The sequence below is a fragment of the Harpia harpyja genome, chromosome 12 (genome assembly GCF_026419915.1).
Source record: "Harpia harpyja isolate bHarHar1 chromosome 12, bHarHar1 primary haplotype, whole genome shotgun sequence".
Classification (NCBI taxonomy): Eukaryota; Metazoa; Chordata; class Aves; order Accipitriformes; family Accipitridae; genus Harpia; species Harpia harpyja.
In genome coordinates this window covers 38109789-38127128 of record NC_068951.1, presented here as the reverse complement: position 1 = coordinate 38127128, position 17340 = coordinate 38109789, and the positions used below count along the sequence as shown (strand labels likewise).

General features: G+C 36.2%; 1 protein-coding gene across 6 annotated transcripts in view; it reads left to right on the top strand.

Moving 5' to 3' along the window:
* The window catches only part of NLGN1 (neuroligin 1), a 330463-nt gene extending 314596 nt beyond the window's left edge, over window positions 1–15867 (top strand). For 3 of the 6 annotated variants that reach the window (XM_052804303.1, XM_052804300.1, XM_052804298.1), the window contains 3 exons: window positions 5030–5215; window positions 9829–10618; window positions 11625–15867. In XM_052804303.1, coding sequence (XP_052660263.1) covers window positions 5030–5215; window positions 9829–10618; window positions 11625–12447 — 1799 coding nt within the window. In that variant the 3' untranslated portion in view covers window positions 12448–15867. Of the gene's footprint in view, window positions 1–5029; window positions 5243–9828; window positions 10619–11624 lie in introns of all 6 variants that reach the window. The other 3 variants (XM_052804302.1, XM_052804299.1, XM_052804297.1) reach the window with 1 other exon arrangement.
* Window positions 15868–17340: the final 1473 nt, after the last annotated feature.

Here is a 17340-nt window from a genome sequence, read left to right as displayed (position 1 = left end):
ACTGAAATTTTCTGTACATGGCAATTACCATTCAACATTAATAGAGGGTGTCAAACTAAAGTTCTAACCAAGGAACTTGCAATCCAGAGGGAATATAAATTCTTCCCTCAAAATATGTCCTGTATTCTTCCATTATGCATTGATGCATTTATACTTGTACAATTTAACATTTGCTTTTAACAAAATAAAAGATGACATTTGACTGCATAGGGAATTGTAACTGGAAACACAGCTAAATTATGATAACACGTGCCTAAACAGGTGGGTAATATTAAAGTCTTAAGTGTTACTGCTTTCAGTAACACAGTTCTTTGAAAAAACCCTTTAAGCATGTCAGACCAGTTTTTATAAGCTCTTGTGTTTTATTTTTAGAGTAGCATTTGTTGCTGTGTATTTCCTTGCAGGCAGATTGGGTTTTTTGTCCAACAAGACATTCTGCCCTTTCTTCCATCCAGCCACGAAGGTTGCTGGGTTATGAAACACTCGTATGGGCAGAACTCATCAGAGGGAAGGTTTGGTTCTCTGTGATGTGAAATGGCACTTGCATAGCCACCAGCCTGCGCCTAGTCTTTTACTGCATCAGCAGGTCGTAGCAGTCCCTTACATTAGGAAAAATTCTGTCTTGGCCTTCCCCTCTGCATTAATTTGAATGTTCAAATTAGGCCAGAGCTTAAAATAATTCAATCTACTAAGGTTTTCAAGACAATATTTTAAGTTTCACAGCTCTATTCTTTTATTTACTCTTCAAAAATGCTGGAATCGTATTAGAAAAAAAAGATTTATCTGCATGGCAAGCAGAAATCATTACCCAGGCAGATAAGCCTATAAAGTATTAAAATTTATCTTAACACAAAATACAGGGCCTGGTTGTGGCACACTCTGCCTATTTGTCTAACGGACATGCAACAGAGAAATGGTCCAAATGAGCTTAATAAATCTCTTTCTTAAACTCACAAAAGACCACATCCTCACTTCCATAATTCTATTAGAGTCTGCTCCTTTAGAGGAGATAAAAGGAGAGATAACCTCTCCATTCAGAATATAAAATAGCAATTGTTCAGCTGATGATTGGAATATTGCCAGTAGAAGGACTTAATTATGGAACAAAATTAGCTCAATCTGACCTTTTTAGAGAATAATGCAAAAATAAGTTTTTTGCAAATGTCTTCCTGGAATAACTAAAATAAAGAATAATTTACCTCGCTTTTTTTACAAGAGCAAAAGGTGGTACTGTACGATAGCAGTGTTCGTGGTGAGATGACAATCCAAGGATAATAATTAGACAGCATTTGCAGAAAGAGATAATGTATTTTAATAGACTAGCTGATATAGTTTAAAAACAGTCAAGCTTTCAGACACACAAGCCCTTTTCAGCAAGAGCAGGTTCCCCTCTATGAGTCAAAATTGCTAGCTTAATATCTAGATAGTGTAATGATTGTGTCACAGAAATGCATAGAAATGTACGGTATCTATATTAATTACATACTGAAAGCTCCTCTAGCGATGAGGACAAAACATATTGTTGCAATCTCTGTTTTATCTAAGCGATAAACAGGAATAAGTACTTGCACCCACAGACCTGCAGACAGGGTATGATGCTGTGTGTTAAAGCATTTCTCTACGGGTGTTTACTTAGATGAGTTTATCTGTATTCAGGCACTCCTTGCTATAAAAAAAAAAACCAAACCACAAACTGGAAAGAAAAACCTCATCTGTTTTATCAGTCCTATCTCTGATTTCATGACATTCTGAAGGCTTCTAAGCCATGCTGATACTACTGCATACAAGAAAAAAAGGCATGAACAGGTGGCGATATTAACAGGCTTCTTATGGTTCTGAAAAATGAGATAGAAATGTTTCATGTCATGAAAGTCAACATCAATAATCATCCATCTTGTGTAGATATGGAAGTCAGCCAATGTGGTTCTTGCTGAGGAAGCATGAGATATTTCTTTTGCATCAGAGCTGTTGCTCTGGACACAAGTCATAATTTGTCTAATATAGATGAATGAGGAGGATATTACTAATACTTCCTTTTTTCTTTCTTTTTTTCCTTTTTTTCCTTTTTTTTTTTTTTTTTTAGATAAACTGAAAGCTCCCTCTTCTGGCACATTTCCTGAACTGAATGCAAGGTTCCTGATGTCTACTTTTAGCAACAGGAGACATTTCCTCTTTTGCTCTCTTTTTAAGATCTTTTTTGCAAGGATTCTTTTATAGTTTCCCAAGGATTTCCCATTTCCCCATCAAGCTTCGGGGCTTGATGTGAACTCATTTAACAGCAGGGGATTGCCCTAAGGCTTTACCTATAATTTTAATCTGTTGCTTTTCCAGGCAGAGACTTATTTGCTTCCCACTTTGCTGCATATTATACAGAGTATAGAAAACAACTTTTTCAAGAAACTTTGAGTGTTAGCATTTGTTTTCCTTCAGGGCGATCACTATACCTCAGCTATAACCCTACCACCTATTTGCCTGATAAATGCCTTGGAATCACTTTGTGAAATCTACAGGATCTTTTTGAACCAATGCTGCAGCTCTGCTGAGAGCAGATCCTGTCCAGGCTCAGGGAATCTGCAAACCAGGGAAAGGGAAAAAAGCAAAGAGGGACTTGTTTAGGGCACAATTTTGGTAACTGCTCTCTTCTCATTGCTGCCTGTGTTTCGAGGACCGCCACTGTCAGTCGTTCCTCTAATCCCTTAAATCAGCGCAGTCACTTGTGTGCTTAGTATGATGAACTGATTTGTCAGTCATATACTTATGCAAAGAAAGGGGAAGACTTTCGCAGCATGTGCAACCACAGGATCCTGTAGTTCCCATAAATTCCTACATTTTAATTTTGTTACAGTCACTGGTACCATCCCTCAACTCCAAGCAGGCTGACAAAGGCAGTGAGACTGGTTAGGGAGCTTTCATTAGATTTGCTGTCATAGATTCAAAGACATCATCTCTCCGTGTCCTTAAAAACTATTTATGGGGGACAACATTTTACTGGAGTGTGAAGACAGGAATGCGTGCTTCTGTGCAGGAAGGATTATACTGGGGCCATCCTTTCACATAGGCCTGAACACCAGCCCCTCTGGCTACACAGAAGAAAACAAAAGAGAGTGAAGCAGAGTAAAACAACATCATATTAATCTCAACTCAGTACTGAGCTGTAGTAGTAAAATGAGAATGAATTAATTACATTTATGACTTCCCTTCTGGGCTTTCCCTGAGTATCAAGGTGCTATTTTCTTCTGTGGTAGTGATGCTACTTTGCTTTTTGATGCAGTTAAGTAGTAAATGTGGCAGGTTTTAGGTGTAAAACAGTGGTTATTTTAAAGTCTAGTATCAGAGCAACAATTTACTATGGCTACAGTGAATGAAGTATGCCCATTAGACTTGGTACATTAGGTCTGGAAGTGGGAGAATTGCTGGCCTGGCACCTTATGCCACTTTCCTGTTCCCTCTCCATGGTAACAAAAATCAGAATTGACCTACACAAAGCAAGCTGCTCGCCCTAAACGGAGCATAGCTCAACTACGGAGGCAGCAAGGCCAATTAGCTTTCAGTGCAGTTTACAGCAAAGAAGGTCTGTTAGTATAAATGTCTACACATACGACAGAATACCAAATGTAAGCTCGCCATTGGAAGTCAAATCAGAATAATAATAAAGTAACGAATGACATGTTCATTATATACATGAATATAGGTACATGCATGCACCTATCTGTATTCTTGTTAAATCCTTACTTTATATATGTGTATGCACACGTGCCTGTCGTCTTAGAAATGTCTCGAAAGCTGCTTTTATTGTCATAATGAAACAGTAGGACTCCTTTGAGAGCCATTTGTCTGAAAAACTACTGTAAACTTCTTTTGAGTAGGCTGTCTGCACTCAAGAGAGTTAAATCAGTAGAACTTTGACGAGACTAGAAGACCCACTAATATCTAATTAATGTGGAAATAATTGTTGTGATGGTTGCATTTCTCTACAAAGCATGTACTGAAAAACAGTTAAACTGTCGATTTAGTGAGCATTAAATGAGTTTGGTATGCAAATGGAGGTGCTGGGCTACTTCATAATGCTGGTATTATTTAAACATTTGTTTATTAAGCTGAGAAAATTGGAAATGTCAACAAATGAGATCCAAAAGCAAAGCAATGTCTTCTACCAATAGAGACTTTCTTCAAAGTTTTTATTGTCCACCTTTTAGAGTCAGTAGGCTCGAATGACAAGAGTAACAGCAATACTGAATATGAGGGTACTGCTGGGAGTAAAGTGTAAAACAGTCGTTCCTGCACCTGACACGTTCCACCATTTTTCTTCCAGTATAAGTAAAAGGGAGCAATTCTTGTGCTCTCTGGATTACTGCTGAGCTCTTATCTTTTTGATGTTAAGGGGTCATGGGAACAGCTTAAATTCTCTTTATCCATTTAATGTAGATTCAATTAACTCAGGTTAATGACTGTGGGTTGGAGCTCAGGGAGCGGAGAGCTACTCACATTGTTCAACCCACCTTGTCCTGTGACATAAACTGCATTTTGGGGGGGAGAAAAGAGGAAAAGAGAGTGTGTTGCTGGGACATATCCAAACACAGTCTACAGAGAAGTGTAACCGTTGCCTCTCCGGCGTGCGCAAAGCTCGTGGCCGCATCTAAGTACAGAAGTGCAATACACAGTTGACCAAATCACTTACAAAATGACTGCAGCGTATCTGTTTGCTAAACCTTTACTCTTAAACTTGGTACAATCACCATGAAGTCTTTGGGAGTAACACATTGTGACCTGTTAAGACTTAGACGAGTATTTTGCCTGGGATGTATGTTCATCTTCCCCACATTAATATATCATGGCCAAAAGAGTGAATACTAAATCATTTGTTTCAGGAAGAGCGCAAAATTGCAAATTGTTGTCCAGTGAATATGGAAGATTATGTAGTTGCATAATATTTAATGGCATAGACTTTTGAAATCTTACTTAGAAGATTGCAACAGTATTTCGCAGAAAAGCACTTGCTAACCCTTTCTTTTTTCATTTACCTTCGCAGGATTTTTGAGCACTGGGGACCAAGCAGCAAAAGGAAACTATGGCCTCCTTGATCTAATTCAAGCTTTGCGATGGACTAGTGAAAATATTGGGTTCTTTGGTGGTGACCCATTAAGAATAACTGTTTTTGGATCTGGTGCAGGCGGTTCATGCGTCAATCTGTTGACTTTATCCCATTATTCTGAAGGTAACCGTTGGAGCAATTCAACCAAAGGTATTATGCAGGTTGCAAATTTTGACAATTTTGGTGTCTGCATGCCACTGCCATTAGTACTATGTGATGCTCTGTATACTCTCTTTGTTCCTATGAACTGTTGAGTTCAGCTCAATATTAAGCAAACTTTTTAAAGGCTGTACAAGCCACCTTCTCCCTCAGCTCTTCTGTGCATGTTTAAATTTTGGTCACTTTCTTCTTTTTTCCTATGGAGCTTTGTAGAAACACTTTATAGCAGACTTCTGAACAGCATTTTCTCGGTGCATCATTTTTGTCTCTTTTCTTTCCTACCTAAGGGTGTCCCTTTTGGAAGAGCAGGCAGTCATTCTCACGGTAGATGAGGTCGTCTATATTCAGACTGTCATGAAAGGCATGTTTAGTTTCTCATGAGGAGCAGAATTTAAAGAAAACCAAAATGACACAGTTTCTCTTTTCAGGCTAACAGCTGAAATGCTTAAAACTATTATTTTCTGTGAAGGAAACACGTATCTAGTTCAGAAATCTTTTGTCTGAAAGTGCATGAACTTCACTTGCTGTCATCTAATGAAAGAATAGTTGAATGTTCTGCATGCATGATCCAAAATTGTCAAAGCATCCAAGTTGCAAATGGATTTTCTTCTATATGTTTTTTCCTATTCCATAACTAACACCTTTTCTCTCTAGTTGAGGCAGACAGCAGGAAATTAAAAACATGCTGTTTGAGGCACCCAATTTTTTTTTCCTATGAGTTTTGCACCACAGTTCCACACAGTTTCTCTCATTTGCATGGCTATTGCTTATTGATCACATTACTTTTGTCTCACTGTTTTCACACATTTTTATCTGTATTGTTTAGTTTTACCAGGGACATCACACTGTGCCCTGTGCATACAATCCTCCACTAATTTATATTGCTGTATCTCCATGGGGGACTAATTGGCCAGTCATAAAAAAATAATTCCACTGACATTAAAAGAGCTGCATTTACCCAAAGTCATGAGGCAGAGCCCACTGAGGTCAACAGAAGTGACAGATTCTTTAGATCAGGCCTTTACACTATTTTAAATGAGATAAAAATATAGCTTTTACAAGAAAATTCTAGTGGAAAATAGACTGTGGTTTAAATTTTAGTCTATCTCCACAATTTGATTTTTAATGTAATCCTTTTTTCCATAACTACCTGCAGTTAAGTAGGACATATTTATAAACTGGCCTATAAGGACGAGATGTAAGCATCATCTCATTACGCTGTAATCTGAGGGTCAGTCTGCACCCTCTTTTTTCATCAGAACTCGCAAAAATAACTTTTGTCATAGAGGATTTAGCTTAAGGTTGAATGAGGAGACCTGGTTTATCCTCCCCTAACTCTTACTTGATCTTAATCTTGATCTTGATGTAACATGACATTAATGCAAAATGCCACATTTACAATATCTGGACAGACATGTGTTGCCTCTTATCAGCAAATTTTACCCTGTCATATTCTAACACATGGCCAGAATTCTGCCAGGAGCAGAATTTGTTTGAGGAAACTGATGCAGTAATTTGCCGACATGGCAGATCAAAGGATTCGGGAGGAGACTGGAGAGGGCTTACGGATGTATACTTAAAATGCAATTGTAAAAGTAAATGTTTGAGGATTTCTTTTATAAAGAAAGCAAAAATATGCTTTATTGAAATTTGGATTAAACAGAACAATGTGCCACACCCCCATGTATTTTATGTTTCATTTGGGGATGGTTAGACCTGCCATTAAAAAAAAGTGTTAAAATAAAAATTGGTCAGCTTCAAATAAGAGAAGTTATTTCAAGTTTTCAAACATTTTCAAGTATCTTAACATTTTCAAAAAAACTTTTGTTTCACATTATTAACCAGTCTCTTTCATAAGCTGTAAATTCGGATGCTCTCTTTGCTTCCTTCATTTCCCTTTGAAAGGATCCCGTGGTAGTTGAGAGGAAGCATTCAGCCTATTTCAAGATGGTGCTGTTCTGCAAGTGGGCAGAACAGCACCCATCTTTAGAAGGTGCTCTGAAAATGTAGACGAATATATGCAAATTATTATTATTATTTACTTTGGTGAGACTTTGAATAGGAGTCACAAAGTTATATGGTCCATTGAACATTTAAATCTTCTTTCCATCAGTCTGAAGCCCATAAGCTATAATAATCATACACATTATCAGATAAAAATGTAGTTTTCCATCCTGTGTGGTACCAATTTCTGCCAGGATTTATGTGACAGAATGAAAATCATTTTTCATACTGTTGTTCATTTTTCACCAAATGGTTTCAGAGGAGGAATATTTCCGTAAGCATTCTTCAGCAGAAGGAGGGATGTTTAGTTTCATTTCCTAAGATAACTTTATGGCCAGAGAACGACCACTTTTACTTAACCCAACATTTAATCACTTAGCAAGCCATAGTGTTTATATCAGCATTTTCTTAATACATAGCTTACACTTTCTGTCCTTGTTCAGACATATGTAATAAAGCAATAAAAATAGATTTACACAATATGCAAAAAAGAAACATTATTAAGTATCATGAAATACGTCTTTGTGAAAATTCCATTTTGTCGTTTAGTTACATTTATTACAATGCCTGGATCCTCTGCGGTAATTCCACTGACTTTGAGCTGATTTACACCAGCTCAATATCTGACCTTGTAAACATGCAAATATATTTTTACCTGCTTTATAGCTCAAGTTCTTTCATATTTTTTACTCATATCTTACAAGGAAATAACATCTTGGATATGACTTCTCATAAATTTAAGGAGAGGCTCGAGTTTACGTATTTCAGTCCCTACACCTATCTGATTTTAAGACTTTTGGATTTGGACCTCATACAGTCTAGAATGATTTTAAAATTCCTCAGAAGCTTGTAAAATGTTTCCTGCCAGCAACTGATTCCAACTAACTTCTGAGCTTACAGGGTCTGGTACTGCAATAGAGGCTGTAAAGGCACGTCTCTGACTTGATTTAGAGGCTATGGAAGTTTTTTATCAATAGAAATATGTTACTTATCAAAGTAAAAGCCATCTTTTGCATTATTGGAATAAAATTCTGAGGTAAGCTGAGCACCTTCACTCCAGTTCCTTTAGTGGGAGTATCCAGCTATTCATCAAGCATTGGACCAAAGATACATTCTTAGCAAAATTGAGGGAGGCCAGATGTCACTTCCAGTCCCTAAGCAACTCTACCAAAGTCAGTGAATTACCCCAGGTGCCTATCAGCATAACTAAAACCAAATTTTGACCCATAGATCTTAAATCAGCATAACTTACGTATGCTATAGACCTTTTTGCATCACCCACAGTGAGCTATAGGAGGTAGGCTCCAGTATAAAATATTTGCTAGTAATTAGTGCAGAAGATGTGCTACTGAAATGAACTGGATGCACTTCCATGAAAATGCAAAAAACCAGAAAGGTCATAATTACCTAAATATAGTCTAGGTTTCCAAGATTAGACATGAGCATTACTTTGCTCAAAGTTCAGACTCAAAATCTCTTTCAGAACCCGAACTACCCTCCCCAAAGGGAGCGGGAAAAGGCAAAGCCCCAACACAAAGGGAGCACAAGAAGTATCGGAACAAGGGTGGAGTTTCGATTGCATTAGAATCAAGAGCAAAAAAATTGGATTGATTCATTGACTGCAAGGGAGTGAGGCTTTCATCCTTGATATGCTCAAAGATGCTTACAGAAGGGAGAGGAAAATGTCAATTTAAACATATTTTGTTATTTCTATGAGTAGAATTCCTGGTCCAGAGTGCTAGTTAAATCAGCATAAATTCAAATTAATTGCACTGAAGTCTTTGGGATTTGCTACAAGTTTATATGCAGCGCCAGATCATACTCTCTCTCTCCCCTAAATGAATAACTGAACATATGTTTAAATCTCTGAATTACAAAACTAAATAGTGTAAAATATATCATTTCCCTTTTTATGTAAGTGTGATCGCTATAAACCTTCATTAAAAAGGCTCCTTACAAGAAAGGATCTTGACTCTTAGACACTTATAAATTTAATAGCTGCCTAGTACCTTCTCATCTGTTACTCCAGAATGTAAACTTTTGCTATGATATACAATTCAAAAGCACTGCACCTCTCAAACCAAGTTTAATCCCAAACAAAACATTAAAAAGCAGTATAGTAGGTTTATCTGACACAGTTGTATGCACGCGTGCTGCTGATGGCTTGAACAATATCCAGAAATTCAGTCCATTTCAGAGACTTGTTGGCTTTTCCTCCAACCTATAAATTGCTTTAACTTTAGGAATTTCTTTCAAGCTAATAGTGTTATCCTACATAAGGTGACACCACTTCTTTTTCTTCTTGAGTTTCTTTTGAAAATCTGTTCCTCAGCTGGACTACATTGAGGTAGAATCATTTGCTTCAATTTCTGCGCATATTGCATTTATTTTGTATACATTACCTATAGGTACAATGACAGTCAGATCTCACCATCTTGTGTATTAAGTACTATTAAGATTCAAGTATCTCTTCTCTAGAAGTTTTCTATTGTTTCAAAGAACTCCTTTGAATCTTTCAAGTATGTAGCTGTTTCAAGGTCACTTCAGTAGTTTTTAAATATTTCTCCCCACAGGACTTTTTCAAAGAGCGATAGCTCAAAGCGGAACAGCTCTCTCCAGCTGGGCAGTTAGTTTTCAGCCTGCAAAATACGCCAGGATGTTGGCTACAAAAGTTGGTTGCAACATGTCAGACACTGTAGAATTGGTAGAATGTCTACAGAAGAAGCCTTATAGAGAACTTGTCGACCAGGACATTCAACCAGCAAGATACCATATAGCCTTTGGACCAGTAATTGATGGCGATGTGATACCAGATGATCCTCAGATACTGATGGAACAAGGAGAATTCCTCAATTACGACATCATGTTGGGAGTTAACCAAGGGGAAGGGTTAAAATTTGTTGAAAATATCGTGGATAGCGAAGATGGCATATCAGCTAGTGATTTTGACTTTGCCGTTTCTAATTTTGTCGATAACTTATACGGATATCCTGAAGGCAAAGATATATTGAGGGAAACTATTAAATTTATGTACACGGACTGGGCAGATCGACACAACCCTGAAACCAGAAGGAAAACACTGCTGGCTTTGTTTACTGATCACCAGTGGGTTGCACCAGCTGTGGCTACAGCAGATCTTCACTCAAATTTTGGATCGCCTACATATTTCTATGCCTTCTACCATCATTGCCAGACAGATCAGGTACCTGCATGGGCAGATGCAGCCCATGGAGATGAGGTTCCTTACGTACTAGGAATCCCCATGATTGGTCCTACTGAATTATTTCCTTGTAATTTCTCCAAAAATGATGTCATGCTAAGTGCAGTGGTGATGACTTACTGGACAAACTTTGCAAAAACTGGGTGAGTACCAGATAATGAAAAGTCTTGCATACAAACTCAGGATATAATGATGCAGTGCTTTCCCTTGGTTATCTCCCTTGGGAATGCCTCTGTACTTGTAGGATGAATAAGAGATTAAGAATTGGGTTGGATATTTATGTTTATTGTAATGTCCCTCAGCACACTTACACATTCTAGCAAATAGAGGGAAAAAATATCTTTGTGAACATTCTGCATGAAGAAATTAAAAAAATACTTTGTACACAAAAATAATTGAGGGATCCCCAGGACAGTGCAAAACCGAGCATTTAACATACGTGTATAGTTAAAAATGGTTACGCCAGTAACTGACTTTACCCCAGCACCGATAATATTTTCATCCCATGAGACAGAAAATTACATAAATATTGCATCAAATATAATACAGCTTATTTTAATAATGTGTTTGTTTTTTTTAAATTGACACTTCTGACCATAAAATACGTGACTTTAAACTTGAAAAGTTTTATCGTTTTCATTAATTCTTCTCTCACTGGTCGTTCAAAACACTTTTCTACTTTCGGGCATCGGGCCCTGAGTCACTGTGTGTTATACTGAGTTACGCCCTGCCGTGGTCTTTCACCTCTGGAAGGCCACAGATAACTGCGTATGAACTGAAATGCTGAGCTTCATGAGTTTTACATTACTAAAAAAGAAAAGCTAAGCCTAATGTCCTCTCACACTGGTCTCTCATAGATGTTTGTCCGCACTACCGCATTGCTGGCAGCCTGTCTTCAGCAGCAAAAGAGTTCAGTGTGAGAGCTACTAGCGTTTTGGGGAACTAGGGAAGTCGCTGAAGTCTATGTAAAAGAAGGGTTCATTTGCATAATGCTGTTTCTAATCAAGATTATTAAGGCCTCTAATTTTAGGAAATAGCATTCTGCTCTGTCCAAAGGCAGACTTAAACATTAGGTATAAAATCTTAATTATGTTAATTTTATAATTCCTTTTGAAATACTTTGTAACATTGGAGATTATTTTTTTTTAGCGACCCAAATCAACCAGTGCCGCAAGATACAAAATTCATCCATACAAAACCAAACCGTTTTGAAGAAGTAGCATGGACGAGATATTCTCAGAAAGACCAACTGTATCTTCACATTGGATTAAAACCACGAGTTAAAGAACATTATAGGGCCAACAAAGTGAACCTTTGGTTGGAACTGGTACCTCATCTGCACAATCTTAACGATATTTCACAGTATACCTCTACCACAACTAAAGTGCCATCGACTGATAATACTTTCAGACCAACAAGGAAAAATTCTGTTTCTGTTACTTCAGCCTTTCCTACAGCCAAACAAGATGATCCCAAACAACAGCCAAGCCCATTTTCGGTGGATCAAAGGGACTATTCAACAGAATTGAGTGTTACTATTGCAGTTGGTGCATCTTTGCTGTTCCTGAACATTTTGGCCTTTGCAGCATTGTACTACAAAAAAGACAAGCGGAGACATGACGTTCATAGGAGATGTAGCCCACAACGTACTACTACCAATGATCTTACCCATGCACAAGAAGAGGAGATAATGTCCCTCCAAATGAAGCACACTGACTTGGATCATGAATGTGAGTCCATCCATCCACATGAGGTGGTTCTTAGGACCGCCTGTCCCCCAGACTACACGCTAGCTATGAGAAGGTCTCCTGATGATATTCCCTTAATGACACCCAACACCATCACAATGATCCCCAACACTATACCAGGGATTCAACCCCTACACACATTCAATACATTTACCGGAGGACAGAACAATACTCTGCCCCATCCTCATCCCCACCCCCATTCACACTCAACAACCAGGGTATAGCCAGACAAGATGAAACAAACTTTATTTTTTGATGGATTACAGTAGGTGATATTACTGAAGATTACTTGGCTTTCAACCTACAAGACTCTTACTATTTAAATATGGAGGAATATTATGTGAATATACATATCAAGAACTTTTGGGGTTTTGAAAAAAATGAATTGTACATATATCAAATGAACTTAAGAAACAAACAAAACAAACAAAAGAAAAAAAAACAAAAAAACCCAACTGTTTGCAATTGCTTGAAGCAGTTGTCCTGAATGATACTTTTTCATTCACATTCAAGTATTAATTTTTTGAAGATTTAAGTTACATAATGGAATTAGGCATGTGCAACACAAACAGGAAAGAACTATGACTGAAAATTTTAAAAACCTATAAATATGCACAAGGGACACACTAATGGAATGTCAAATAATTTTCACCAATTTTTATTTGGACCTGTTTTCTTGTGTAGACCATATTTACATATTTGAATAAGTACACAAAGCACCAATGCTGTTAAGGCCTTAGAAAGGGGCTCATGCTGAAATCTGCCAGTCAAAGAAGTTTTACAGCCTGGCAGGTACAACATTATCACATAAGTGCTGTCAGTATAAAAGTTGTGGGAATAAAGGAAACTGGATATTTTTAGCACGATGTGCATGATAATTTATATGCTTGGTGGCTGTGCTGCTGATTAAGCCGTAATTAAAATTCTTCTCATCCCATTGGAGTTTTTAATAGAAGATTTCTCCATCAATTGGCACAACCTAAAGAAGTTTTTTAAAGGGGCAAAAGTAATTACAGTAAAATATTTCATGGTAGCTTCAGAAATAGAAGGAATTGCAACAGTTCTTAAAGGTATTTATGACATTCTAGGTATACAGTGGTGAACCCTCGCTGATACGAATCCCAGACAAAAAAATCTGTAATATTAATGTTCTTTTTCCTTTCCACCTAAGTAATTTCTAACTTTAACATAACTATAACTTTAATGGAATCTCCTTTGATGAAGGATTTATAATTTGCTGTGATTTAGTTACAATATAGTTAGTTCAAATTGGTAAGGTAAAGTGTGTCCAAAAATTTACTTGCAATGATATTTTGCAATATAAAAATGCCCCAATATTACCGCTCTGATTACACCTTTCAGTTTATTGTTTAAACTCATGTTGCATGTTACAAAGTTTACTTATAATACTTTAATATAAAGTTAATTCCCTTTTTGCTATACATTAGCTTTGCCATTCGAATGAATTCTCTAGACCAGATGGCAACAGTGTAGAGAAAGAGGGTATGTACGAATGGGGAGAGACCCAACAACTGGAAATTTTAAAATCGGAATACTACATAAGTTTGTGTGATTTGAAATGAATGTTCTAAAAACACAAGAAATTTTTCATTCCCCTGTTGCTTTCCAGTAATTATATACCACGGTCCTTTCAAAATGTTTGTATATGTAATCAGATGTACATTTATATAAAAGAAATAATTGAGATGGACTTAAGAGCACATCCCTGATAAATACTTTCTCTCTTACCTGTACTATATTTCTATTAGACTAAAGTTATGTGATTTTTTTTTACATTTTTTCAAATTACTAGCAATTTTGATAGTTTGTAAGATAATGCGAAGAACTTTCTCTGACAAACTAACTGCAGTAACAGAAACATTTCTTTTCAGTTACTCTTTTTCAAGAATGAAAGCTTATTACACACAAAAATTGTATACTACTTGATGGAAAATTACTTTGTACTTCTTGGCCATATTACTGGTCACTGAGTGAAATAAAGATAATCTGGATAACGAATATTATTCCAATGCTAAGAGACCTGATCTTTGCTCATTAAAGAGCTAAAATGTTTATTGCTGTTTTGTCATTTTTTAATGAAGTAATGGTAACTGTCTCAAATAAAGAGTAATATCTTAAGACCAGCCTGGTTTTTGAAGACATGAACATGCCTTCTACAACTAATACAACTGCATATTTATGGGCCAGTCCCACCTACAATCATTTCTTTAGAGAAAGACTGACATTGTGACTGTATGATGTCATAGTATTACATGCGAATCTCCCTTAGTTTTCAGGAATAACTTAAAAATGCAAATACCAACACGCAAAAAAAAAGCCAAGGAACAGGCCTAATTGAAATAAATCTGCAGTATTCCGTGACGGGAAAAAAAAATCATCTGGGTTTTATCTGGGTGATTGAACTTTCATAAACGATTGCTAGGAAGTTCAAAGCGTGTTTGCTAGCGTCAAGCACAAACGTTAATACTGAAGCTGAAAGCAAAATAAACTACTGCAGTTTCAGTCATTTTATTTAGCTATTAAAAAAAAAAAGAAACCTATGTATTTAATTAGTGTGTGTTACAGTCCCCAGTTTTAAATTAAGCTCTTTTGGTAGAAGCATAAAAAATAGTCTTCAAAATCCAGGGCGGTCTGTGTGCAATTTCTGCCTGATGTGGTTGTGCTTTTAGACTGTGACCTGCCAATGTAAACCAATAAAAAGAATTGTCTGCCATCTGATAATTATTGTTTAATAGGAAGATTGTATTTTGCTATGTTGATGAAACAAAACAAAAAAATACAAAAATATTGATGGCCATAAAACAAGATATTAATGAAATATGATTTTATGTGCTTTTCTTAACTTTATCAAAACCAAAATAACTTTCTACTATAGTTTATTTGTGGCCATATATCTATATATCTCTATATATACAGTATCTGGTAATTGTTTACTTTTATTAGTTACAAAATAAACGATTTAGGTAAACCAAGCATGACACTACACTTTATTTCTGTCAGCCAACAGTATTTAAAATGTGAAAGATGAAGGCAACAACACAAATTTTACCACTCCTGTTTGAAAAAAAAAGTCTATTCCTGTGATGCAGATACTGTGAATGATATTTGAGTGGCTACTTTATAATTACATTTCAGCAGCTGGCTTTCCAAAAGTAAGATGGTGTCCCACATTTTAACACAACGTTAAGCAAGACCAAGAGATGTTTTAAAGATGAAACAAAATAAAAATATAGGAAATGCTTTTGGAATTTCTTCATTATGCTTCATGGAATATAAGTTTGTTCTTTTTAAAATAATTATCCATTTGATTTGTTTTCCACGGTAGCCTACATGAAAGCAAAACTGAGTGTGATATTTAATTTCTTGTATCATCCTTGGACCAGATTTCCAATAAAATTAGGATATCAGTCAGTCTTTGGAAGTTCAGTAAAAATATAAGAAGCCTGCATTTATTGCTTTCACACTTTTGTAAATATGTTTGCAGACCTTTTTAAGAAAATGTAATCTACCATTTTGAGAAAAAAATAACAACAGAATCATTGTCTCGTTTATCTATTAAAATTACAGGCAATATAATGTGCTGTGCTGACATTTCTAGGAGAAATAAAGCAGATAAAACCGCATTTTGCTCAATGGTATCTCAGTTGGTTATACGTGGTATTCTCCACCCACTGAAGACTTGCAAGGCATGGATGAACTACCCGAATATAATGTTCCATAGGAAAATGTAGTTTTTGTTTTCATTGTCTCTACTGAACATGGATTCCTATGTCACAAGACTTTAGTTATTGGATATTTTGGTTATTGAAACACCCTGAAAAAAGGATGAATAGAGGTCTAACAAATAAACGTGTTACAGCTTTAAAGACACCGCTGCACAAAATTTCTGTTGCCAACTTCACTAAGAGATGAAACAGCTGAATTCACAGGAAGCTGTCAAACATCATGGCATTCCTTTGATGTTTGTAAGTTGTTAGTTTTTTCCTGTGGTGTTAGTTTAAAATATTGGCCTTTTTCCCCCCTTTTTTCTAGTAATGAACTGTTACAGATGATTGCTTTTTAATGTAAGCGAACATTAGATAACTTAATTATTATTGTGAAAATGTGCTCCCAAATAAATTAGATTAATGGGAAATTCCCTGCAGAGGTTTTGTTATTTTTCATTCAAAGCTTTTGTCAAAATATCTGTTGCAGCAGTTCTGCTTTTTTTTTCAGTCTGTAAGCTAAGGGACTTTCTCCAAATAACATTAAAAATTTCTTTTTCTATTTGAAGTAACAACACTATAAGATTAAGATGTCCTTCTGAGGTCTCCAAATAAATATGAACAATTTGAAACATGGCAAACGCGCTTTTACTCTAAACATTCTAATTTGATTTAATTCTGGCACATCAATACATTTGTATGCAGACTAGAAATTAGCAGCATTTGATAAGGCATCCAAGAGAACTACGCAGCAGAATCAATGAGTTAACCACCAGCCATGCGCAAAGTCCCTTTTCTCTTAGGTTCTGTTAATGCTATTGTATAATTGATTTCTTATTTACAGATTCAGTAAAAACTTAACTTTGTGAAATGGGAAATGGTTAGAACAAACTAACGAACTTTATCCGGTGGAAAATGTTTAGAAAAAAATGTTGAGAATCACCTAGGAAGTGTAGATTTTTATGTGCAACCTGGCTTCATTCCTTTTTGTTGACGTTATAATTCTCAGTAATTCATACACATGGGAAACTATCATTTCTGTAATAAGCTTTAGTTTCTAAAAGGAATTTAAGTATTGTATGTAAATTGTGGATTAAAGCCTGTTCTGAGTTTGGTTTCCCTTGCTATTGGGATCAATGAAAAACCTCATAGAAGTGCAACTAATTTGTACAAGTAATTTTCATACAGTATCTTGAAACGTTTGGGGATTTTTTTTTCTGATCAAAGTGCCATCACAGCAGTAAAAGCCGTGTAAGTATTTGTTTCTCAGAGAAAATGCCTTCTTGTATATATATGCATCTTTCTCTCCACGTGCACTACTCCAGCCAATAGAGGAGATTTCAAAAAACTTGAATAAACAGGGAATTTTACCTTTTTGCACCATGCAGAGTC